The sequence below is a fragment of the Falco rusticolus genome, chromosome 4, assembly GCF_015220075.1.
Source record: "Falco rusticolus isolate bFalRus1 chromosome 4, bFalRus1.pri, whole genome shotgun sequence".
Taxonomy (NCBI): Eukaryota; Metazoa; Chordata; class Aves; order Falconiformes; family Falconidae; genus Falco; species Falco rusticolus.
This window is the reverse complement of record NC_051190.1, coordinates 96,436,855-96,462,246: the sequence shown is the minus strand read 5'-3', so window position 1 is coordinate 96,462,246 and position 25,392 is coordinate 96,436,855. Positions and strand designations below refer to the sequence as shown.

General features: G+C 38.9%; 1 protein-coding gene across 29 annotated transcripts in view; it reads right to left on the bottom strand.

Moving 5' to 3' along the window:
* Positions 1-25,392, bottom strand: part of CLASP2 (cytoplasmic linker associated protein 2) — a 146,587-nt gene that overhangs the window by 90,746 nt on the left and 30,449 nt on the right. For 25 of the 29 annotated variants that reach the window (XM_037387049.1, XM_037387048.1, XM_037387054.1 and 22 more), the window contains one exon: positions 18,816-18,886. In XM_037387049.1, the coding sequence (XP_037242946.1) occupies positions 18,816-18,886 (71 nt within the window). Of the gene's footprint in view, positions 1-418; positions 571-13,955; positions 14,086-18,815; positions 18,887-25,392 lie in introns of those variants that run through there. The other 4 variants (XM_037387078.1, XM_037387077.1, XM_037387081.1 and 1 more) reach the window with 4 other exon arrangements.

Below are 25,392 nucleotides of genomic sequence, written 5' to 3'. Positions count from 1 at the left end.
ACAAAATGCATAAATAAAAACAAATATTTATCACTTTGTCCTCTGTCTCTGACCTAGGAATAAAATGACAATGACAAATAAACAGCATTTTCTACATACTATGTTCCTATAAAGTATTATTTTGCTTTCATAATTAACCACTATAAAACCTGGCATAAAAATGAATCCTATGCACTCATTCCCACAAAAGGAAAATATCTGTGCACAGACTGAATATTTTTGCTGATTTCTGAATATTTTCCATAAAGGAAAAAGGGAAATGCTCAATATAATGTTTTATCATCCCAGTCTACCAAAGGCAAATGCTTCTCCCTTTTCTTCTTTTACTCATGCATGCATTTTTTGCTACACATCCTCCTACAATGTGTCTAACCAGCACTCCCTATCTCTTTCCTTCCACCCAGATTTTTCAACTTACAATCACAGATCCTCTTGCAGATCAGCCGCCTCATTCCTCTGATAGCTCTTCAATCCCCTCACCCTAGGACGGACCCAGCACCTCACATGGCCACAGGCAGTAAATTCTCAATACTAATCAAAGATTCTATCAAAAACTGCTCGCAAACACCCTAGATCCACCACTGAGATTTGTGCCGGCATCTTTCTCTGCCTTCCCCGCACTAGGTGCCGCACAACCAATGAGCTGCAAGGTGACATCATCTTCTGGGAGCCACCGCCAGAGGAAAAGGTGAAAATTCTCCATGCAAATAAATTCATTCCCACACAGAGCATTTGCCACTATTTCAATCCTTCATTAAAAAAATTAGACGGGCAGACAATAGTCTGGGGTTTGTATTCCCCTTTCCTGTCATTTCAGGTTTGTGTATTTTTAATCAGGAAAGGAATTCATCCCTAGCGACTGAATAAAACAGTCTCAATACAAAATATTTAGCCTTCCAAAAAAACCACCAACCCAACAAAGTCCAACAGTACAACATAAGTTTCTCAACCCACTCATGGAAAACAGATTTATCTATAAGCTTGAGCATGGAAAACATGTCACCCTGTGGTTCCTGTAATAAATAAAATGGGCGAGGCTGAGACACAGCTGCACGACAGTAATGAAAGACCAATTTAGTATGTTATCTGCTCTAAAACCTGCCATTTCTAAAAAAAATTAAAATTAATTGCAAAGCTTTATCATCTCTGTAATGGTAGCTATTTACCTTTTGCTTATTCAGAACTTGCTCCCATGAAATGTCAACTATATTTAGTAATACAGCCTCCCAAAGGAAGGCACCTTTCACTAAAAGGATAAAGCAAGGTTTTGTCCAACAGCATTTGCAGCACTATCAAATATTAGAGAACACCCCGCACCTAACATGTCCGAGATCACTGTTGCTATAGTTAGCAAATTTTTCCAGCATTTGCTAAAAGCTGTGCATTGCACTAACAAATCTTCGTGATTAAAGACGCAGCAAACCAGCACAAGAAACATTTGGATGTATACTGACTATTTTCACTAACATCATTTCCTTCTCTCCTACAAAAACTGATTTTTAAGAGAATCTTGCTAAGAATAATCATGTCTGGATATGTAAACTCTCAGAATGGGGGGGTAGGCATCAGCTCCCCCCCCCAGCCTTTGCGTTGCCATGGAAACAGCACACCCGCTCAGCACACTGGCTGAGGCAGAATACATTTTGATTCCTGATGCTTTCACTCTTTAGTATCTTAAATAGAACCAGACATTAAGGTTTTTCAACAGGGAAAAAACACTAATCCAAATGCCAGATTAAGTGTAATGAACCAAACACTACAATAGAAGTGTAAATAGTAATACTGAATACCTAGGATACCTGCAACTTTACAGATAATTTTAAAATAGCATGAAGTAGTATCTTGTAGATTTTTTTAATAGCATTAACAGATCAACACTAACCTATGAATATGCTACCATAAAAACTGATCAAGAGTGAAAATATGCTTTTCAAATAAAAACAGTTTTGTTGATGCATTTTTAGATTTGATTAACAAAATAGGCTAGACTTTCATGTTACTATCCAACAGCACTACAATGCACCATTGATATGCAAATATTACACAAGAAGCCTTTGGAAAAAAAAGTTATTTGCAGTACAATATTAAAAATAGTAAGTGAGCATTTGCTCATTTATGTAAAACCTCCTAATCAAGGAAAACCTGAACAACCCCAAACAGCATACTTGGGAAACCAAAGGTTCACATAAATTAATTTTATTGTTACCAAGTTATTTGTTACGCAGAAGTACTGAAGATGGAGAATTGCAGAAGCTGCTGCATAACCGCAAAATGCAAAAACAGAATTTCAGAAAAAATGCAAACATTCCCAGCTACTGACATGCTGTGCAAATTACAGGACAATACATTAAACAATGGTCTTGTTAATACTGTCAAATTACTTTGCCTACTTAAAAGAATTTTTTCCATATATTCAAAATATTGTTAACACTGGATTAAAAATCTACACTACAAAATAGTTTCAAACAGTTTCTTAGTCCACATAAAAACAAGCTTTAAAAAAAAAACCCAAACAATTTAAAATGCATTGTGTTTTTGAGAGACACAGAACTCAACCACTGATACATGGATGTTCTTAACTGGACTTCTCATTATTTATGTTACAACAAATTAAAAATTATAGTCACTAAAAGTGTTCCAAAATTGTAGCACAGTAACATAAATATATAAAACTAATGGGTGAAAAGGATCTGTTTTAATTCCACTAAGGCTAAAATGATAATGCAGCTGAGTTTCTTCAGTTTTAGGTTTATTTGGTTTTAAATAAAACTCAAGAGGAAAATTTTGTACTGTCTTTTACAAAAACACCAGGGGTTTCCCCTACCCTTTTGGGCCTTTACACTTTTATTTCCCTAACAACAACATAACCCCAAGTGATCTCCAGGGACACTCCATTCTCAGAAAGATGCTTAATCGTATTTGTGAAGATCTGAAACCCAAAGTCTGTGTTTATAGCAGTTAATGAAACAAAAGCATTGCATTTGCTTCCAGTATGACGCGCTTTTCATGTGCTCTCATTCATGTGCAATGGTACACTTGTTTGTAGCTCCCATAAAAGCATTTCCATGTACTTCCACATACAGAACCCCAGCTCAAGGTTACTCCGCAGGGTATAATCAAGGTGCAGTTCTGCTCAAGCCAGCTGAGCCAAACTTGTTTACTACGTGCCTTTGGTTAGCCAATGGACCAGGTTGGAACATCCAACACCAAAAACGCAGAGGGTGCTGCTGATGGCTGTACCGTCAGTATCAAACTGTGACTGTAATGTTAGATTCACCCCATCTGCAAACAAAATTAATTTCTACAATAGAAGTCATAACCCTAAATATAATTGGTATTTCAAAACAAATCTGAAGGATGCAGATGCTTTTTCATCCTAGAATAGCTAGATAATTTTAATTCCAGGTGATTTTAAAGGCCAAACACTTTCAGCCTATCAAATTTTACATATGTAAATACACTTGAGAGCTGAGAAAGCACTATCCAAAACAACATTTTACAACAAAGCTCTAAGCTGTTAAACCCAGGAATAAATTGCTGTATAAATCGCTAGCAATGTACAGAACATCTTAAATGAAAAATCATAATTAATGAAAGACACTGAACCTCAGTTAAAACTCACAAGACTGTTCTTGTACTCTGTATTTTCATTTTAAATCGCAATGAGTAAGAAGAGTTTTGGAGGTAAACACACCCCACAGAGAAGAGCTTGGAAATCTAGTATTGCCAAAAGTTCCCAAAGAAACCTGACATGAAGCAAGTGTTCTCATTCTGGTACAAGTTCATCTGGAAGAGAAAAACTTCAAAGTGGGGGCAGGGGAATAAAAATAAATAGTTTTTCTTATCTTCAGAAAGCTAGAAACAGAAGATTCAACTTCCAAGCGCTACAAGTTTTCTCTTCAAATGTAGGAAAGAGATCTGTACCCCAGAAGAGTGTTCTACTGGTACTGTGTAGCAAGTGAATTGGTATCAATGAACTGCTGTGCATTTCTACAAAACGTTTCACAGGAGTCAAAGGAATGTTTGTAAAAACCCACCAAACCAACCTGCATGACACATCAGACCCTAGAGTTCACCACACACACTTTCAAAACTTGGGGTTTACTACCTAAGTTAGTCTTAAAGATTAAATCCAGACAAACCTGACCAATGAGAAACACAGACCAAAACTCTGAACCATAGCAAAGGCTTAAATACTAAAATTCTTAAGAAACAAACTGCAACTTGTATGTGCTGTCTTTGTGCCTTGCAGCATTACTCTTGAGGACCAGATTACAAGTATGTAGTATCTGTTTTTTAACTTATTCAGAGAAATCAAAGGATAAGCATTTAAAATCAAACTTGATAGTCAAAGAACATTCTGGTATTCCCAATGCTAAAAACTTCTAAACAACCTATTTACTGTGATTTTGCTATATAACAGTAAGGGTGATTACAGGTGTATCCAGAGACGAAGGAGAATCTAAAACTTTTCATATCTAGAGAGAATAATATTTTATTTTTCAAGAAAATTAAATTGAAACATATTTATTGTTACTGCAACTCAAGCCTTTACCTTAACTGGTCTTAAGATTCATAGAATTCATGTGACATTTAATATCTAACATCTTGGAAAGCACAGACAGTAACAGAATCAATCATCTACACAGCTGCAGAAATAGGTCTATATTCTACTCGTGCTACTCGGAAACAGCCCATGAGAAGTTAACTGATCTCAAAGCAGATCTCCAAGTAACACCACAGAGGGAGAAAAAAACCAAATCCCCTGCAGCAACACCGAACTAAAGCCGGCCATAAAGGCCAATATCAATACTCTATCAGCATCGACATCTTACGTTATCTACTAAGGCTGTTAATACCAACTTGCAGTAGTTTACATGAGATTGACAACTGTCAAACCAGAGAACATAGTAGCTTTAATAAAACTACTTCTAAACTTGGACTTTTGTTAAAAATGTGCCCTTCCTATATCCATTTTCCTTTCAAGTACTGCTAAGAGATACTAAATGTTTTGAACTACTGCTAACAGTTCCTCTTTCACATCACAAACTCTTTGTAACAACATGATTGCTAAATCGCACCCAAGCAAAACAACGACAAGCAGATGAACTCCTTACTTCTTCCAAGTCATTGCCACATCCTGCGCCTACCAAGACAGGGACTGCCAGTCTCCCTTCAGTGATTTACAAACACAGACTGCATCAATTGCTTGGAACATCTGGGACAGGATCATTAGCTCAATTCCAGATGAATTGGTACAGCCTACAACAATTTCTGTCAAGCATGAAAATGAAGCCGCAAGCACTACAGATGCATCAGGTTAGTTGATCCTCCTAATCCATACTTCAAGCCAATGCTCCACATCATTTAGTGAGCACTTTATCCCTTACACATCAGGCATTCCATACAGCCCGAATCTGTTTGTCCTGACACAAAAGGACAGGATTCATTTGCCTAAGCACAGTCATCTAAAACCAGTTTAGACAGTCCTGGGTATCCTGTCTGGCTGCCAGCTGACATTCCAGAAGGGCACTGATCTCTTGCAGGTCTCATGTCACACTTGTTTGCTCCGTGTGGCTAGCGTGGATACTGCAAGGGCACCTCAAGTGGCACTAGACGCCTATGTCTGAGCAGTGGAATCACACCTAGGATGCTTACATCCATTGCAAAGGCATAATTTCTGGGCATTCTCCCTGTGCCGCAGCAAGTAGAGGGATCTGGAACCATTAGGACAGAAATTCTTATTCAAAAACAAAAACCTGCTTCCCACAACGATGGAGCATGGTTTTTCAGAAGATAACAGACCGTAGTGACAGAAGTCAACAAGAAGCCTGATTTAACTGACAGATTTAACTTCACTTCTGTTTCTCTTTGCACTCCTGAAAGAGGCAACTGTACCTATGATTCCGTGCTGGCAAACTGTTCTCCCGTTCTCTGCAACATATTCTGATGCTAATGAGCAAAATCTCAAACTCTTTACCAAAAGAGATGCCTTTTTCCACTGTAACCAGGGGGAGGGGGCATGCATGGGGGGCGGGGGGTGTTTAAAAAAACACCCATGGACAAAAGTGGCCATATACAACATAACACAACTTAGTTCAAAAAAACCTCAATGTACTAAAGGCAACTGTGAACCCAAATGGGTTCCTTCACGTGACCGTTTTTCAGGCAGTTCCAGTGGACTACAGGTAATTAAAAAAAGGCAGAAAGCATAGTGAGCAGTGGCCACTATGAGTTGCCAGGAATGAGGCAAATATTCATCGGTTAAATTTATGCTGTTGATCCCATTTCAAATTCCAAGGAAGCTCCCCTAACTTTTCAGCAAGCAAAGCAGAGTACAGCTCTCCTACACTCCATCAATCAGCTACAACACAGTGAAAGAGGCTCACACAAGATGTGCTTTTTTTGTGTGTTCTGGTGTTCTGGTTTGTGTTTTGGGTGTGTTTTTTTTAAACATGCATCTAAATGAATAGAGCAAAAGAGAAGAAGGGAAAACTGGAAAGAAGAGACTAGACCCAACACAGACTTTCAGAAAAGAAATATTTAGGGATGGCAATGGTACTTGCCACAATAATTATCCACATTTCTCACAGGCCTATTCTAATGATACTAATAATTTTATCCATTTCCCTCAATAGTTTCATGAAAGAGTATGTTCTGAAAAGATTTAATTCAGAAAAAACATAACATACTCCAGTATTATTTTCCTGATCCCAATGAAAAGCTACTCTTAGAGTTCATTTTACTATTGTCTGACTGAAAGATAAAATTTAAATACGTGTTCCAAAGCAAGCTGCAATAAAGAAGAGTAAGACAGGAAACTGAGCTAATTTTGCTCCCAAGCAAAGCTCTATCCCAATTTCTGGTTCTGGAGCATCTCCTTTAACCGAAGTTATTTTCTCATTTTTTATAAAGTTGAAGACAGTTTCTGCAAATCTTGCTATATTTTTTACCTTTTTGGCACCTGTAAAATTATTTCCACAGTCCAGGGAAGTTTGTTAATAAATAAATCAATCCATCCTTTAATCAGTTTTATATTCTTGCAATCTGACTTCCCTTTATTATACATTTCCCAAATGCTACTTAGAGCAACTTACTGAAAACTGGTGGTGCAGTCAATATTACTGTACTTTAGAAATCATCAATTTCACTTTATTTACAACTCTCCTCAGGCATGTTCTGAATCAACATCTAATAGTGTATAACCTATTAGTAACCAAAACACAATTTTATCAGTAACGGGGGAAAAGAAGACAGCCAGGGTCTCCAGATTTCATGACAAAACAACTGCTAAAATAGGATGCAAGATCAAATCGCAACTTTTTTGAAAAGTATTTTTCTTCAACAATTGTACCATGTTGCTGCTTTAGGCCACACTGCACTAGGGCCAGCACTGAAAAGTTTACAAGTAATGTGTCTTTTGGGCAGGGGGAAGGAAGGAAACACAGAAAGGACACAGACATACTTTCCAGAAGAAACTGAAGAATAGCCATTTCTGACAATTTAAACACATTATAGGTTAAATCACTAGCATTATCAATGTCCATAGCCAAGCCAAACAACTGATGCCCATTGAGGAAGAAACCATTTGTGGCACTTGCAATACTTAACTCATTCACACAGAAACACTTAAAAGAATTTCATGATTTGATTCTTCAAATTACCAATTGCATCACACAAAGGCAAGAGAAGCAGATGCTAAGGACCATGCTCATTCACCTTTAACATGTGTATGTCACAGAAAAGTGCCATGTGATATACATCATATAATATCAGTAAGAAGGTTTATAAACAGTGAGCTTAAACCGTGATTTACTATCAGAGGCTGACAGCGACAAGTTTACTTCTATCATCAGAGAAATAATTCTAGTAGCAAACACATTACTTTTTTAGTGTGGCCAACTTCTGTGTGTTAAAATCAATTTGTACACTTAAGATGTAAAATAGCAAGGCAAATTCACAAATAAAACACAGGTTCTAGAAGCAGAAGGTATAATACGAACACACAGCCAGTAAGATGTGAAGAGATTTGGTTTTCTAAATTTACTTTAAATCCCTGTAGTTTAGGAATTAGAAATAATATTAATCTCTGAACATGAAAATGTGTAGGCCACAGCACAGAATAAAAAGGGTTGTTAATGGTCTTTGAGCTCGCTGATCAACCTGTTCTCTACCTCACATATTCAGAAGTGGAGGCTAAGAAATTACAGCAAATTATCTTTATTTTCAATGCTGCAAATTCACTGTAGTTGACAAAACCTATGATTTTAAGACAACAGAGTCTCCTCAAACTGGACTTCTTATAGGAAGGACTTCCCAGATCTGGGAGTTCTCAAGTATCTGGTATATAGATCTCCTCTTCTTTCGTGGAAACATCACGCAATCCCAGAATAATACATACTGGCTGCTTCCCCTAACTGTTTCTGAAGAGTTTGCAAAAATCGGCTCAATACCACAGTTCTAGACAAAAATCATCTACATCAAAAAGTTTTTGACCTTGAAGTTCAATGGCTGTACTGTGTAAGTTGATTGAACTTTTATCATGTCAACACACAAAACAATCCACAGTGATAAAACTATTTTTACAAATATAAATCTACTTATGTTAATTGTTTAGGTGACCATGGAATGTCATGGAGCTCTTTGGTATTTGATGAAAAAAAAACCCCTAATTTGAAAAGAGTAAGTTTCTTCTGCAGGTTAAGAGCTTTGTTCTTCATCCCAGAACTTCTCACCTTCTCTCAGGTTCCAACTATCCATTATTTTGGGGGCTTTTAAGAGTTTCTCAGTGGAAGGGAAGAACTTTCACATCAATTAAATACATGCAAAGCTGTACCAGAAAAATTTTAAACCACTAACCATGAAAATCTTGTTCCCTATACTCTATATAGCTGTGAAGCTTCTTTGAGTTTTAAACTATAGTTACTTCTTGTAAGAATCTACAGGCATAGTTGGTTACAAAGAATGTACAAAACCCAAACACAATTCTTCAAAAGTAAGGCACTTTTATAAGTACAATATACAGAGTTGAATTTCTGATTCAGATGAATACTACAGCATAATCTTCACCTCTGAAGGCATTTCAGACACCTGAAATGATCAAATTATAGCTTACTTGCTCATCAGTATTTACTACAGAAAGACTTTGTTAACAATAACATGTAACAGTAAGGGAAGTCTACTCCTATGTAATAGATAACAGATGAAAATTAACCCTGCAAGGCAAATATCCAATTAGTCACATGAAAGAGTCTTGCAACATCTGTCAAATAAAATCCTTGCTAGACCTTAAATTTCTCCTTGGGCTGTTGGCAATTCTAATGTTTATTTTAAAATACACCTTCTTAAAAGACAAACAAAAAAAACCCAAAACCCCTAATATTAGCAATAGTCTGGAATAATCAAAGATGTTTCAAAATAAACACAGGTATCAACTGAAACACCAAAGGTGTTTTGTTTTGGTTTTTTTAAATGCAAACTTATTCTTGAAAACAAACGGACTCCAAATGCAACCAACACTTTTGGATGCCAGATTAAGCATATCTAGAAATCTTTTAATGTACTGGTGTTTCATGTTTAATGAAAACTGCCACCACCACCACCCCTGCACACAAGTTTCTCAGAACTGAACACCAAAAATTCATTGACAAATCAAAAATGTCATTTAGAAACAAGACAACAAAACTTACTTGTAGTTATTTTTCTAGAACATTAAAAAAATCGAAGCGCAGTTATCACTCCAGAATCTATGTTGGCTTTGAGAAAAATAACTCTATTTGTCATACATTTGCAGCTTTGGTTTTTAAGAAATGCTTGAATCACATATTTCTTCCTTGAATTGTTTTTATTCACATCAGTGTTGAACCTTGCTCTATTCATCCACTCCCTGAGTAGAAACTGTGTGTTTTCATATAGCCCTTGGCTTCTTTACACATTCCCTCCCTCACCCACTCAGTTGTTTCACTGTCCCTCTGTTCTTTTACTGCTATTAGCAACGGTACGTGCACTTTATAGACAAAACACTACTCAGAATCTATGTTAATCACTGGCAGTAGCATATGACCTTACTGTGAAAAGAAGCTTTGCACTGGTTTGGTTCTGAACAGCAATCGAATTCCAACTCATGCTATCAGTCCTTCCTCTCTCAGGCACAACTGAGTAAAGCCATTTCCCAAGCCAATGTGCCTCACTAACTGCTTAATAAACGGAAGAGGAAGGTTGCGGAGCAATTACAGGCACAAGAGCCAGTCCAGGCACAGTCAGCATGTTAAAAAACCAAACACCAGGCCCAAAGAAGAACAGAAAAGGGAACAAGTGATGCATTTCTGTTCCCCAGAAAAAAACTTCAGCTACTATCTTTTTTTCTTTTCACTCAGGAAACAGCTCTGAATGGTACAAAGCACCACAGTTATATCCTGCTCAATTTCTAGGCCAGTGTCGTAATTGTTTTACTACCATCATTCACAGGACTCTGGGTTTAAAAAGCGTCCTCCAACCTACCAGAGGAAAGGAAAGTAAGAAACACACGTTGGAAATGCACATGCACTACAATTATATATACATTTTAAATCAAGCTCATGTCTCAAACATCACTACAGCCTCTGTAGCTTTAATATGCCCAATCTTTTTTTCAGTCAAAAGTAAAGTATTAAAGCTGTACAGCACCCACACCATACAGAAACTCCTAATCAGATTAAAGACTTAGGAAGACAGCCTTCCCTCAGAAAAACATCAGGGAATGGAAGATAATTGTTCTTGTGCTCTAGGACCATGCATCCATTAATGAAGTATTTCAAAAGAAGACAAACCCGTAATTTGTTATGCGTATGTAGTGAGACAGAAAGATAATTCCTATTCATAAACCAGTCACATGTGCTTTATCATCTGAAATGTGACAAGTATTTAAAGTCATGAAACATCTTTACATTGGATGCCATTTAAATAAAAATCCACTAATAAATTAAGAAGTAGATTTATCTAATTCATTGCGTGATTCAAAACAGCATACTCAGCATATACTAGTGCAACAAAGGTGTGCACCAAATATGTCCTCTTACAAAGCTGATTATATGCTTTTGGATAGCCCTCGAAATACCTTATGTCTGGTACTGCAATATGTGTAGTACATCTTAAGAAAACCTGTATCTAATCTTCCCTTCATGGCCCCTCATAGTTTTAGGCAGGTAATTTTGTCCTTATTCTAATTACCTTGTTCAACTGGGAGCAAGACAGTCCCTTACCTATGAAATAAGATGACACAGACCAACAAACAAGGTAACAAAGCCCTGATGGAAGCCACTGAATTACAAACACTGAACATAACGCACAACATGATGCATCACACTGCAACTCTGTTTGCAACCTCCTAAACACTCTAATCTGGTTATCAAAGGATAAGGGCAGAAATGCATTATCCGCTCCAAGGAACAAGAAATCCAGAGCCAGGAACGGTTCCTGACTGGTTTTCCTCAGCAGCCTCAGAACACAACTTGCAGGGCCAAACACAGACCCTACATTCACACAAATATGTGAAATGCCTTTACAAGTGAGATGGTGCATGCTTTCCTACTGGCACACATTCAGTACAGTAGAAGTAACAGTCCAATTGTTTGCTGGTCCACAAGCACAGCACTATTCCCTCCCCCCGCCCCAGACATTCTTCCAACACAAGATCGGAGAGCTTCAGACAGTTAATGTGGGGGCAAGCAGAAAATCTGGCTTTTCCCTTTAATCTTTACTTGGGAAACCAGATTAAGATTCAACTGTTAAGCAGCACATTTTATTTACATTTCTGCTTGTGCTCAAGAAATGGAAGAAAATTCCAAAAGGTTACAATAAGCCAGCGTCTTGCATTCAAGATGTTGAAATTACCACCTCTATATAGCATTTCCAAACACACTCTGCAATTTAGTAACATATCTAGGCTGATTGAGTGAGCAAACCAAATAAAATCAAATCTAAAAAAATCTGTTATCTGAGGTATTTGCACAACACCTTCCAGAAAATCAGCACAGTCTCACAAATAATAAACACACAGACTGGCCACAACGAAGTGACACTTTGTCAATGACATTTCTCAAAGGCTGCAGAATCACTAACCTTAAAACACTGTTTCTTCGAGGCTGCATATACTAGGAAGATGCACATGATATTTGCAAACCGAAAGACCATGGCAAAACTACACTAAATTCAAAAGAAAGATCAAAAGTTTTCTTAGTAGTAACTAAGGTTTTGTTTTCCCTAGCAGTTTCGTAACACGTCAGAAGACTGAATTCCTTGTAAATGTGGTAAGCGGTAGTTTTAAGAGAGACCAACAGCTACATAATCATCCTACACACTGTTAATTGTATCTGGCATTATTGCTCAAAGCTCCTACACAGAATGTCAGCTGACTGCCTGAACAGTACTTTGTTCTTAGTGTCTTTGTTAATGGCGAATTAAATTATACAGAAGAGAGCTCCGCAGCCACCCTCACTTCATAAACCTCGACCATTACAGAACCACAAAAATCCTATGGCTTTGCCTAGGGAATACAGTTATTTCTTAACATGCTACAGCTTGCATCCTTGATCTGCAAGGTACCACAATCCATGTTTACACCATGGAAAACAGAGCTGCTTCATAGGAAGGAAACAAAGGCAAAGAAAAACATTCCTAGGAAAAAAAAAAAAAACACAAGCAAAAACACCCCCACAAAACTCTACAAGAAAGAGTACTGTATGTTTAGCTCTACAAAGACCATAACTTCCCTTGCATCTTGCAGTGCACAAACAAAAACACAAACATCAGAGAACTGCTCTAATATTTTTAAACTATACAGTCCAGCCTTAATTTCACTGCTCTGGTCACACCAATCATCTTTTTCGGTCCCTAACATATCAGAGTACTAAAGGAAAAAACACACATTTCGGGACACCTTATGGAAAGGACTTCTCTCGGGACTCTCACTACTGACGTTTTTGCAAATTCTGATAAAATATGCACCTTCATCTGAAGTATATTATCTTTTTAAGACCATCTTCCCTGATGTTATTTAAAACTATATATATAACCATTTCTAAAAGCACGGCCCTCCTACTATATTCCTAAACTTGCTGCAAGTCAAACGAACACTTCTTAAGTTTCTCTGAAAATAATAACACATAGATAGAAACTCACCAAGTCATTAAGTTCAAAGAACCTGGCTGTCATGCAAAACCAAGAGAGGTGATAAAAATAAAACGTATGTCCGGTTTTTAATCAAAAGACCACAACATAGTGGATGCTGCTTTACTGACCTACTTTCCACTGGTTTGTGTAACAATACATTGTGCAGAGGAGGAAACGCGGTAATATCCCGTGTCTTTATTAAATATATATTCCTAGCCCTGGAAACGAGGCACTTATTTTGCGGCTACGCCGAATTACTGTGAATTTCTCCACAGAACGGCGCAGATGAATACTCGCTTGTTTACAGAGCGGTGTAGTAAATTCCGTCTTATCTTACCGAGCCGGCTAACACAAGTAACGCCGAGCCAAGGGGGGTACACAGAACGCTCACATGAAAATGCAGAGCGGAAACTGCCAGCCCTGTAAATAAGGAAGGTCAGGGCCCACGGCAGAAATCCGCGCCCGCCCGAAGATGAGAAGCGGGGCCGGAGCTGCTGCTGCCCGCCCAGGGCCGCCCCCGGCCGCAGCCAACTGCAGCGGGCGAAGATGTCAACCGCCACACAGGAGGCTCAGCGCGCGTAATGCAGTCAGACCTCGCTCGGGGAGGCGCAGCAAGGGACGCGCAGCCCGCCTTCCCCTCATCGCCGGGCATCCCCGGCCCGGCGGGCCCCTGGGGCCACCGAGCGCCCTTCACCGACCCGCACGATACGGCACCGCTCCCCGGGCAGCCCCGCGCCCCCACACGGCTACACACACACACACAGAGACCCCCACGTCCCCCAGCCGGGGCAGCGCCGCGCACTCACCGTCCCCCACAGCCATCATGCCGCGGGCGGGCGCGGCGGGTAGCGGCTCCCTGCCGCCACGGCCGCCGCCCCGCTTCAAAATAGCAGTCCCGCCTCGCGCGGGAAGCGCCTCCCAGCCGCCGCGCCTGACCCCGGCCCGCCGGGCGCTCCCGCCGCGCTCCGCCCCGCCGTCACGTGCCCGCGGGGCCCCCTCCCCGCCCGGCCCGGCCCCGGTGGAGCGCGGAGCCGCCCGGCACGGCACGGCACGGCCGTGAGGGGACGCGCCGGCAGCCAGGTGAAGCTGTGCCCCGCGCAGCACGGTGCGAGAGCCTCGCCGCTGCCCGCATGGCGGCCGGCGCGCCGCCGGAGACAAGCCGACCCCGGGCAGCCGGGAAACGAAATAAAGCCGGGGGGAGCAGCGGCCGGCCCGCGCCCTGACCACCGCGTCTGCAAACCCCCAAAATTCTTCAGAGAAACAGCCGCCTACAGCGTGCAGGTATCGCAGGGCAGGGAACTGGAGCGAAGACCTACCCAAACCTGGCCCTTTTGGTCACAGCTCCTGCCCAAACCAGCGCTCTAAGCGCCATACTGAAGGTAGGAAGAGTGCAATCCAATAAAGCGGTTAAAAAAGAAAAAAAATAAAAAAAGGAGTTCCAATTTACTTTGTCTTGCCTAAGGAAAAGTTTAGGAGGACAAGGGGCACAGAGGCCGCCTGCAGGAGGCCAGCACAGGGCTCCCTGGTAACAACTCAGAAACCCACACCAAGTTCCTTAAAACCAGCAGAAGCATCACCTGCTTTCCCAGTGGGCTTAAACCGACCCCTGTGCTCCACTGGTCAGGGAATTTTCCTATTTAAAATTATAAACCGGCGAGAGCAACGGCTGAAATTTTAAATGCCGTGAGCTACATCCTGACCATTCGCACGGAGCTGCAAACGAAATACATGTAGCTCAAACCCCTGTATAGTCGTCACGGCTGTTACCACCAGTTTCTGTCTTTCCCACACTATATACATTCATTCACCCTGTGCCACACTGCTGAGCTCTGTCAGAGCACGCCATCGTTGTCTCCACAGTGACTATCTTTCCAAAAAGAAAACAACAAAGAGAAATAAAAAACAAGTGCATGATGTGGAAATACAGACACACACTTGTACAATGGATTTTTATTCCCCCTCTGCCTCCTTTTTTTTAAGAACCTATACAGCAATGTGTAACTAAATGTTGAGCTGAGCTGTAACACAGCTCCCCCACAACCTTGATACTAACATCACTGTACCCGACCTGTCACAATTTATGTTTGTAAAGCTAACACTATGATGCATACCATTAAAATGGGAAAATTACATGGGTTGAGTAGAGATGTGCGATTTCTCCTTGGCTCAAATCACTCTGCTGAATGAGGCAAAGTAGAGAGCTCAATATTACTATTATTTTCCCTACTTTTCTCTTAATTCCCTGTCTCAAAATTTACACTACTACCCAATACAGGAGTCTGTTTAAATTCTCTTAGAGAAAACAGTATTTACAAACCTCAGGCAGCAGAAACAAGTGCTTTTGCAGCTTTGAGATTGGCTGCCAGTTCTGTTTCCATAGAAATGAACATTCATTTGCTGAAAAATGGGGAGGTGCTTTAAAGAGATTTCTCCAGTCTGCAGGAACACATACATTTCTAGTCAAGTGAAAGGACAAAACAACTGTGCAAGATTTTGCTAAACAGGCAAACATCCCAATACAATTCTCTTAATAAGCAACATCATTATGAATGTAAAAAAACCCCAAGGTTTTCATAGCAGCTAATTCATTCACATAATTGACACTGAAGACATGATGTATGTTTTTACTATCCACATCTGAAGGCAACAGAAGATGGGAGAAGGGGGAAAAATAATAAAAAAAAAAAAGAAACCAAAGGCCAGATGGACAGGCAAGTTAGCAGCGTGGTATTATTTAAGCCTGTAGATCATCTTTATCAAGCAAAAGAACTAGACTCCCATCTTATGTAGCAAAAACTTTTTTGAAGCTCCTTACTACATCCTGCCCCAATTACTCCATCCATACTTGTTTCAATATGCTTCTCACCTCACCTATCCTTCAAGAAGATATCAGTCTCTTAACAGTAACGTGCTGCCCTCCTCCTCTTTACAATTTCACCAGGACTCAGACTGAAAAAAGTAAGATGGCAACACAAGACTAAAGGGACCGTTCACACTAGGTACGCTTCAACACAGTCACAGGGATAACAATATTAAATCTACCAGTGCACAAGACTGCAGGTGTATCTTTTCCTCTCCTCTCTATATTTCTCCCACATATCTAAGCATACCAATATGATGTTTTTAAAACCTGTCACGTGTTTTATGACGTTAACACAATTTTTTTAAAAATATGTATTTGTTTTGATTTTTTAAATACTTTTTTTGTTTAAATGGAAAACACTCTTGTATTCAGTTCATTTAAAGATGTGAGTTTTGAGGGTTTGGGGATTCCCCCCCCCCCTCCTAATTACACACTGAATAAAGAGACGAACAACTGACATCGGATTCTTTTATCAAACAATACTGAAGTCACACCTCTGGATTCTCAGAAACTAGGTCAACACAACAAATATTTACTACCATAGCAGTGTCACTCAGCACTATGAAGAAGCTGATTATCTTCCACTGCTGTGTTAGTGAGTCCTTCCCTACCCATCACACCCTGAAGAGAACCCTCATCAGTACAGTCAAGGTATTTGGGAAAGTAACTCAATCTGGCAAAAAGACAGTCTTTTTGCTGTAAAAAGGTCCACTATAGAGCTGCGCCAGTCTAATTATATTAAAGCCTGTTGAACAGTTCTTTGCCCTCTCTTCTCACCCCTCCCCCTCTTCCTTTGGAAACACAACCCTTCTCCCTCCCTACCTTCCCAATCCCTACCCAAAATATCCAAAGCACTAAAAAAAACACCCAAACATCCTCAACACTGTAACAGATGTATTTAGACATTACAGTCTGGCCTTTATCCAGAGATATTTGATAAAGCTAAAACAAAAGCTGGTAACAAGGCTACAGTAATTCAACAGTAACTTTAATCTACACGTGCAAGCAGTAAATATAAATTGTCCTTCAGAGAATAATGAAGGACAAAGCCAAGATAAAGCACTAACAGTGGAACAGTATCTTTTCAATAACATTAAAAAAATCACCTAGATAGATACAACTGATAAACTAAGTCCAAGCAAAAATACTGAAACCTACATATAAGAGGGATTCTGTCTCTAGGGTACCAAACCAGAATCATAGTAACTTTTACATAAAAATTGCCACTATAAGACAGAACTGGTTTATACTGTTGTACAGCAGTATTAATATCTGCACTTTACAGATGAGATAAAAATGGCCTTAAAAAACCCCTTAATCAACTCTCTTAAAATAGATACAAAAAGCTCAGATGTGCTAAACTAGTCTGGCAATGTTGTATTCATGTTTTCATATATATTTAAATTACTCCAATGCATTTATATTCCTTCACATGGTTTTTCTCTGTTCTCCTGAGAACTACCAACAGACAAAAAATACATCAAAAATGCATATTTGAACCTCTTAAACCTATGCAGCAGTATTAAGTTTAAATGCTAAAGATAATGGTTTACCCTTCCACAATGAGTAAATTTACAATCTAACAGAACATTTATGCGACACATTTTTCCCAAAAATTAGTATCTTGGTTTTGTTGTTGGTGTTTTGTTGGTGTTTTTTTGTTTTGTTTTTTTTTTTTGGTTTTTGTTTTTTTTTTGGTTTTTTTTTTGGGGGGGGGGGGTGTTGGTTTTTTTTAAAAAAAAAATTAATCCTTAAAAAAATATTTTAGGAGTTCAGAAACAGCAACATTTTATCTCAAAGCAGACTGTAGAATGGAAACTCTTACTACCTCAAAGGAAAGGTTGTAAAAGCACATTCCTTTGAACCTACAGTCTGGCCTGTTTTCACACTAACAGCAAAAGGGCGAGAATATTTTAAATGAAAATATACACCTGAATACATTAACAAATCATAAAAATTCCTCATATTTCTACTCTTACAGTTAACACTTTTTAGTTCTAGCAGGGCCACCTCTTTAGTCAGTATAGTTACTTTGAAAGGGAAATGAACATCAGAAAAACCTCCCCTATAAAAAAAGACCTATTGACTCCTTGCAGAAAACAATGAAGCTTTCAAAAAAAACTGTATTAAAGCCACTGCCACAACACTTCTCTTGCCGTGCTGTTATGTAACAGGGTTTTTTTTCTTAAATTATAGTTTTAAGCAAGAATGATGGCTCTGCTCTTGCATACTATAAAATATTATATCAAGAATGCATTAGGAAGCAGCAAGGATTCTCCACACAATATTTTCATTTCATGAAATACACCAAAAATAAAGAACTGCAACTCAGTAAAGTCTTAACCTCAACATTTCAGTGTCTTCAAATGGTACAGTCACTCATTTCTATGAAACTCCAGGTATCATAATCATTACTCATCATTTTAACTGAGAAGAAATCAAACACATCCATCAGTAAATTACCATTTTCTTTTAGAAACATACTGTAAGATAGGATAGAGGTTCATCTGATCTTTTTTTCCCATGCACAAACACTTTGCAGCATTCTTCTATCCTCTACTGAGCACACATGTAACTTGTTAAAGATTCACTGCTCGTTTCCATGCAGTTTCAACACCTCTTCCAATTGCATTCTTACTGCAGTCCAGCAAATACTTCCAGTAACACGGCATAAGTTTCACTGTCTCATTTTCTTAATAGTTACATAGGTTTCTAGTCAATCACCTCAAATTAATAATGCTCATATGTATTTATCTAGTATTAATCTAAAGATGATTATAAATAAAAGATCTTTCGTACTCACCACTGACACTACTTAAAATCATATTTCCAGAGTTTCTTACTTCATCAAATTTTGCAAAGATTGTTTGCAACCTGTAAAGAACAACAACAACAAGAAAATACTTTTACATCTCTGAAACCTCCCAAGTTACTGGTAAAAACAGAAATCAGATGATCATCATATATAAAGCAGTAATACAGCATATAGAAAGGATTAAGAGTATCAAGAAGCAATTCCTAAATAACTCCTCTTCAGTTGAGCATCTTCACACAAATGCACAGAAAACTAAGTCAACTTAGCGAAGAACAAAACCGAGCATCATTATTAGCATGACTAAAAATAACTAAAATTCTAAAGTTCAGGTTCAGTAATAGTATATATTGTGTTCAGATGACTATGATATTACTCTGCACACAACACTAAAAGGCAACAATTTGAACTATGGAATGTTCATATGGGAAAAAAATAGGGATTACTATTTTATTTGTTCCGAGACAATTACTAGTTTTCCTCAAAATTTCCTCAGTTTTTTTATGAAAATATTTTTATTAGCACCTCCACAGGAAAAACAAACAAACGTATTCTAAACCTGAAGGTACACCCCTCAGTTAGGTTCAACACAAACCACTGATTTAAACTCTCACAATAGAAAACACACTGCAAGTGGTTAACTACATGAAAACAGCAAAAAAAACCACCATCAAGAACACCCAAACAAAAAACCACACACACACACACAAAAAAACAAAAAAAAGAAAAACCCAAACAAATCCCCCACCCTCTAGCTTTGCAATCTAGTCCCACAAAACAGAAAATGCTATTCAAGCAAGCAAGCTGTCAAAACAAACAACCATTTCTTACCACTTCTGCAGAAAACTCAAATAAAAGCAGTGGAAGTATCCCATAGAAAAAATGTGACCCACAAACTAACAAGTTTGCACTGACATAATACATTGTTCAGCTGCAAACAAGTCAGAACATCCTCTATGATTTCTCCAAAGACTCCTCTCCATTTCAGACTACTCAGAACATGGTAATACCTGTACCATGCATGTGATTTCTTAGCTACAAGACCAGCAGGACTGAATCCTGAACTTAAATGCAGAGCTATGAACTACAAATCACATGACAGTCTGCAACTCTCCGAACAGGTACAGTTCAGCTCATTACCAGCGCTGAAGCCTGTATTAGCCAATTCAACATTTGCTAGAAGAGCAAAAACTGAAAGGCTCCATTTACAACTCACAATCCAAACTATTTTAAGACAAACCAAGAAAAATGGCTAAGAACAGTGCTTGAGTATGAAAATTCTCACAATAAATAAAGCGGCAAAGTCAAGGACACACAAAGATTTAACTTCAACACCACCTTATGCACACACCACTTTTACTCAATGACCCGTGTAGAGGCCGTGCGCTCTCACTGTGCACAGCCTACCTCCTCTGACACACTGCATACCCTCTCATGCACTAGTACCTCTTATCTAATAAGGAAGAACGGGATAAAATCATGAAAAGCAGACAGACAATAGTATACAAAGCCTGAGCCTTTGCCCCCACTTTCCAATTTTTTAGGGCTCTCAAGGTGTTATTTTTTACTTTTCAAATACTTCAAAGCTATCTGCTACAGAGCACGTTTCTCCTGGGCTTAACAGGCCCACAAACATGAACTACCCAGACTTAGCTGAAAATTCCACAAAAAGGCCTACTCTACTGCAAGCATCTAAAGAAACAAAACTAAAAAAAAAAACCTTAATCATTTAAGTCAATAACCTTTAACACAAACCAGCAGTTATCCTACCATCTCAACTTAACTCAGAACTATAAGTAGCTCAGCAGTAGTTTGCCTGATCTTCCCCTAACGTACTTGTCAGTCTTCCCTCTGGAACCTATTTTATCCTCTTCCTTTTGCACCAGCATTTTGTTTACAGCCATTGCAGCCACAGCAAAATCATGTTGTGGAGTTTATGGAGGTTGTGGAGTCTCCTCCAGTGATATTCAGAACCTGCCTGGATGCAATCCTGTGCAACCTGCTCTAGGTGAACATGCTTTAGCAGGGGGCTGGACTAAATGATTTCCAGTGGTCCCTTCCAACCCCAACCATTCTGTGAAAACAGCTGAAATGGCAGCAATTCACAAATCTCAGACATACACTGCTTTAATATTAAGCCTCAGTCTTTTAATTAAAAGGTCAATTTGTAAACCAAAGGCGATTTATACTGAAATGGGGGTTTTTTTGCACTTAACACTTGAAACAAGTTGTTACTGTATGCTTCTTTGGTACTAGCATTTAGTGACGTCACATGGAATCCCATTAACATGCTACGTGCTTTCAAACCTACCAAGCGAGAGGCTCAAACACCAATCAATACACATCGTAATGCATTAAATGCCATCTTGCTTTCGTAAAAGGAAGTTAATGCATTTACTTTGCATGTACCATAGGAAGTATTTTTATTGTTTAACAGTGATTGCAGGTTGCCCTCAACGCTGCCAGATTCTCTACTAAACACTGCATTAACAGTTGGCCTGGTTAACAAGGAGGACTTCACACTACATCTGAAAGGCTGAAACTGTTATCCTGAGAGAAACTGAACAGGAAGACTAGAGAGATTAACAGATTTCCTTTAAAATTTCACCTTAATTTTTATATCCTGTTAGGTGGATGTTATGTATTTGGCACACATTTTAGAGGATTCAAAATAATAACAATAAAAAAATCATGCTTTTTTGAACTCAGTTTTCAAAAATGCTTTCCTGAGCATTTTAAATATAAGAGAAAAACAAAATGCTTCCTTATAAATACACTATAATAATACACACATTGACTCCCACTCTGGGCAAAATACCTGATAAACTACTAACTATGAACATTGAAAAATGTGTTTATCAGCAATGCATGCTATATAGTCAGTGTTGCAGGCTGGAGAACACAGTACTGCCACTCGTAAAGCTTTCAAAGCATGTCTTTATGACCAGAGGCACACAACATGCTATTTTGTCATAATTTTTAAAAAATTCCAGTAAAACGCAGCTGACAATATGGTCAAAGCACTACTGTAGATCTAGCCCTCTCTTTAGTACAGCTTACAGGAATTATAACTACAACCTTGCAGACTCTCGCAACAGTTTCTTCCTCCCTCTCCTCCTACTCAGCTCTTTATGCTACGGTCTTTCCACATTTCTTCACATAGCCACAGGCAGCAAGGCAGCATGGGCCAAAGTCTCTAAAATTACTGCAACTATGCTCAATTTAAGAACATTTACAGAAGTTCGACTTCTTGCAAAAGAGAACCTGGCCAAGAGGAATCCAAGAAAGTTTACAGGGCTGGGTGAAGACTGGTTTCGTTGTCATCACCAATGAGAAATGTTCTCTAAGAGCAGCAGCAGCACTACTCCTTTATCTCCTATCTGCAAGCCCAAGCCTGGATATGACATGTACAATCAATCAGTACGGTGATCCATCAATCCATACAAATACTATGTCACTAGTGAATAGAAGTATTATCTTCTTTCTCCAAAAAGGCACAGACAGGTCTTCTGCAACTTCACATACAGAAGGAAAAATCTCCATTGATGAAAGCCACATGTTCAGGACAGCGGGCCACTTCTGCATGGGCTGGGTGACTTTTGCTGCCTCAGTGAATGAATGAAAGTATGAGATCGCAGCACTTAAATGGGGGCTTTTGGCAACCTGCTAAACCCTCTCCTACAGCAGGCAACAGGTCTCTATCAAAGGATTAACATATTCTGGTGATTACGTTCAACAAGAGGAATACATGGCCTTCCCAGACAGCTTGAGCCAACATGCACACACATGGAAACACAGATGTTAGCGAAGAACATGAACTGCACTTCGAGACTGAAAAGCCATTATTTATGACCATGTTTCATAGAGTTTTGCACGACAGGCAGAGAGGGATGCCTAAAAGTTTGGACCTTGTGATGAAGAAGCAAGAAAGCACTGCTCCTCTGTCAACAGCAGGAGGATAAAGAAGATGAAAGGGTGGTAACTAGCCTGTTCTTCAGGTCTAAAGTGAGTCTAAAGCAGGAAATGGCCCATATGAAACCTTGTACTTTTTTCCCCTTACTTCCCCCTTCCAAAAAAAAAAAAAGGTATTTTGCACAGACAGATGTCCACATCTGGCCACACAGATGGACCTCATCTACAACATGAACTAGACAGATTAAGTAGAATATGCATACCACATAAAATGCAGTATTCAGAAACGCACACTGTAAAGCGCTTTAACATTTCAGGATATGAATTTATGGCCCTAGACATAAGTACTAAACAGATAACTCGTTTTATACATTTATGTTTCTCAAGTAACAGTGGAAAAAGTTGTCAGATGACTTCCTGAAAGATCTTAAAAAGCTTTTAACACTCAAAGTAAGCAACTGCTATCCAGAGCCACATACACTATTTCCATTCAGGGAAGATCAGTCACACAGAATCCATACTGTAACAAATTCAATTTGGCCCATATAGAACAAAACCTGTTCACTGTTCTTGGTTCACAGCAGAAGAAATGTAACATCCGCTTCCAGTATTCACAAATGTATTAACACCAATATTTACAGGCCCAATACCAAAGGCTGCCAAACGCCTTTGGCAGAGACTTTAAAAGAGAAAGCAACATCCAAATTCCCAACCGCTGACCTGATACTGATTTTTTCTGAAAAAGGAATGTGCTTCAGGCAAAAAGCACATTATTATTCTGAGATTTTTAAGTTAAAAAGTAACAAATAAAGAAACTCACTGATTTTATTTATAAGCGATCTCACAAATTAATCTCTATGAAGAATAAAAAAGCACTGAAGAAAAACACAGCAGCAGTGAGTAAGAGTTGAACTACAGAAGTAAGATCCCATCTTCTTTTACTGAGTACCTGGGCTCCAACAAGCCAAATAACCTTCTCTAGAAAAATGCAGTGTTCTCCACAAAGGCAAACCTACCAGGTGCAGATTACAAAACCTTCTAAGCCTACTATTATTAAATTACTAACTACATTTGGATTTATATAAACACAACATGTATGTATCATTGGCATATTTAAGGAAGTTGAACAATTTCTCAAAACAATGCTTAATTAACTTTCCTGCCTTCCTTTCAGCAGACATGAGCTCTTGTTTTCAGTGCTTTAGGACAGAGTGCATTCAAGCTGCAACACAGAGATCTCTAATGTGTAATTTGTTATGTAAACTAAACAAGCCTACATTCTATTAAATCACACACACACACACCAAATACTGAATAGGGTTTTCTGCTCATATTTATGTTTATACACTATTTTTAATGCCCTGTCATATAGTGAAGTAGTGGCAGTGCAGTTCTTTAAGGCTGAACTCAACAACTGAAAGCAGCAGTGTCTGAACTACAGATTATCTGTAATACCTAAAACCCTTAAAACCTACCCAGACACACAAATATGAACACAGATTCCCCTCAAAGCAATGATATGATACACTATATCAAAGGTTTTTTTCTCACAGATCATAGCTCCTGCGTAACTGTATGAAAATTTTAATGTATGTAAGCTAAGGGAAAAATGACCAGTATGGGGGAGAAATATCTTAAACTAGGTCTGCCTCTGAAGGAACAACGATCTGAGCTACCACAGAGCTAATCTGTCTTTCCTGAGCTTTGTTAACTACATTGTTACTTCTGTGAAAGATTAAGAAAAGACTACAGGAACTCCGCTTTCTCTTGGCGATTAATGGGTCTGAGACTAGCAGCCTTGCTCTCAACTCAAATCATAGCTGCCCGCTTCATCCACACCTGAAAATTGCTGCAGAAGACAAAGCACCGAGACTCAGCTCACGTAGTATTTTACACTAGCCTTGGCTGTCAGGTGCAAAACTGTTGAGATTCAGTGGCAACAACCCCTTTAACATGAACCAAGTACAGCCTTGCTTCTTTATGTAAATACAAATGATACAACTATGCTTGCTTTCAGATCAGAGGGAATTTTGAATTCAACTGATTCAGGCAGTTGAAAGGACAATTTGGCACCTACTGCAACTAAATTAGCAGCTGTTGATTGCTTTGAGAAGACAAAGTTCCTATGGTGTTTCATCCTATTTGGATCCCAAGATTTACTCAGTTTGTATCACATGGAAATGTGAACAGGATTAGTGTAGAACCTAAACTTACGGACAGACCCAGCATTCATAGTACAAACAAAGGCTGCTGTTTTCTGTATTTTTTTGCTCTTACTCTCTGTTCCAAAAGATGTCCAAGACTATCTTACTGCAAGAAGGACCTTCTCTGGTATGTTTCAGTTATCTGCTATGAAACCCAATTGTTGGAACTGTAGAATACGGCTTAAATTTCTTGGTAACCATATAATCTCTTATTAATCTACAACTATGACAGCCATAGAATAGAATAGAATGTGTACAATTTCCCATTCCCACAGGCAGGGTAAACTTTTATCCATACAGGCTGAACTCTGCCTGGAACGTGAAACAATAAATTCAGCACCATTATCCTATAGTATTTTGAACCCTACAAATAATCATTAAAAATTTGACTTAAGAGTTTTTTAGAAAGGTCTGATGAGGTATGGTATCCATTCTTACATTCTCTCCGAGAC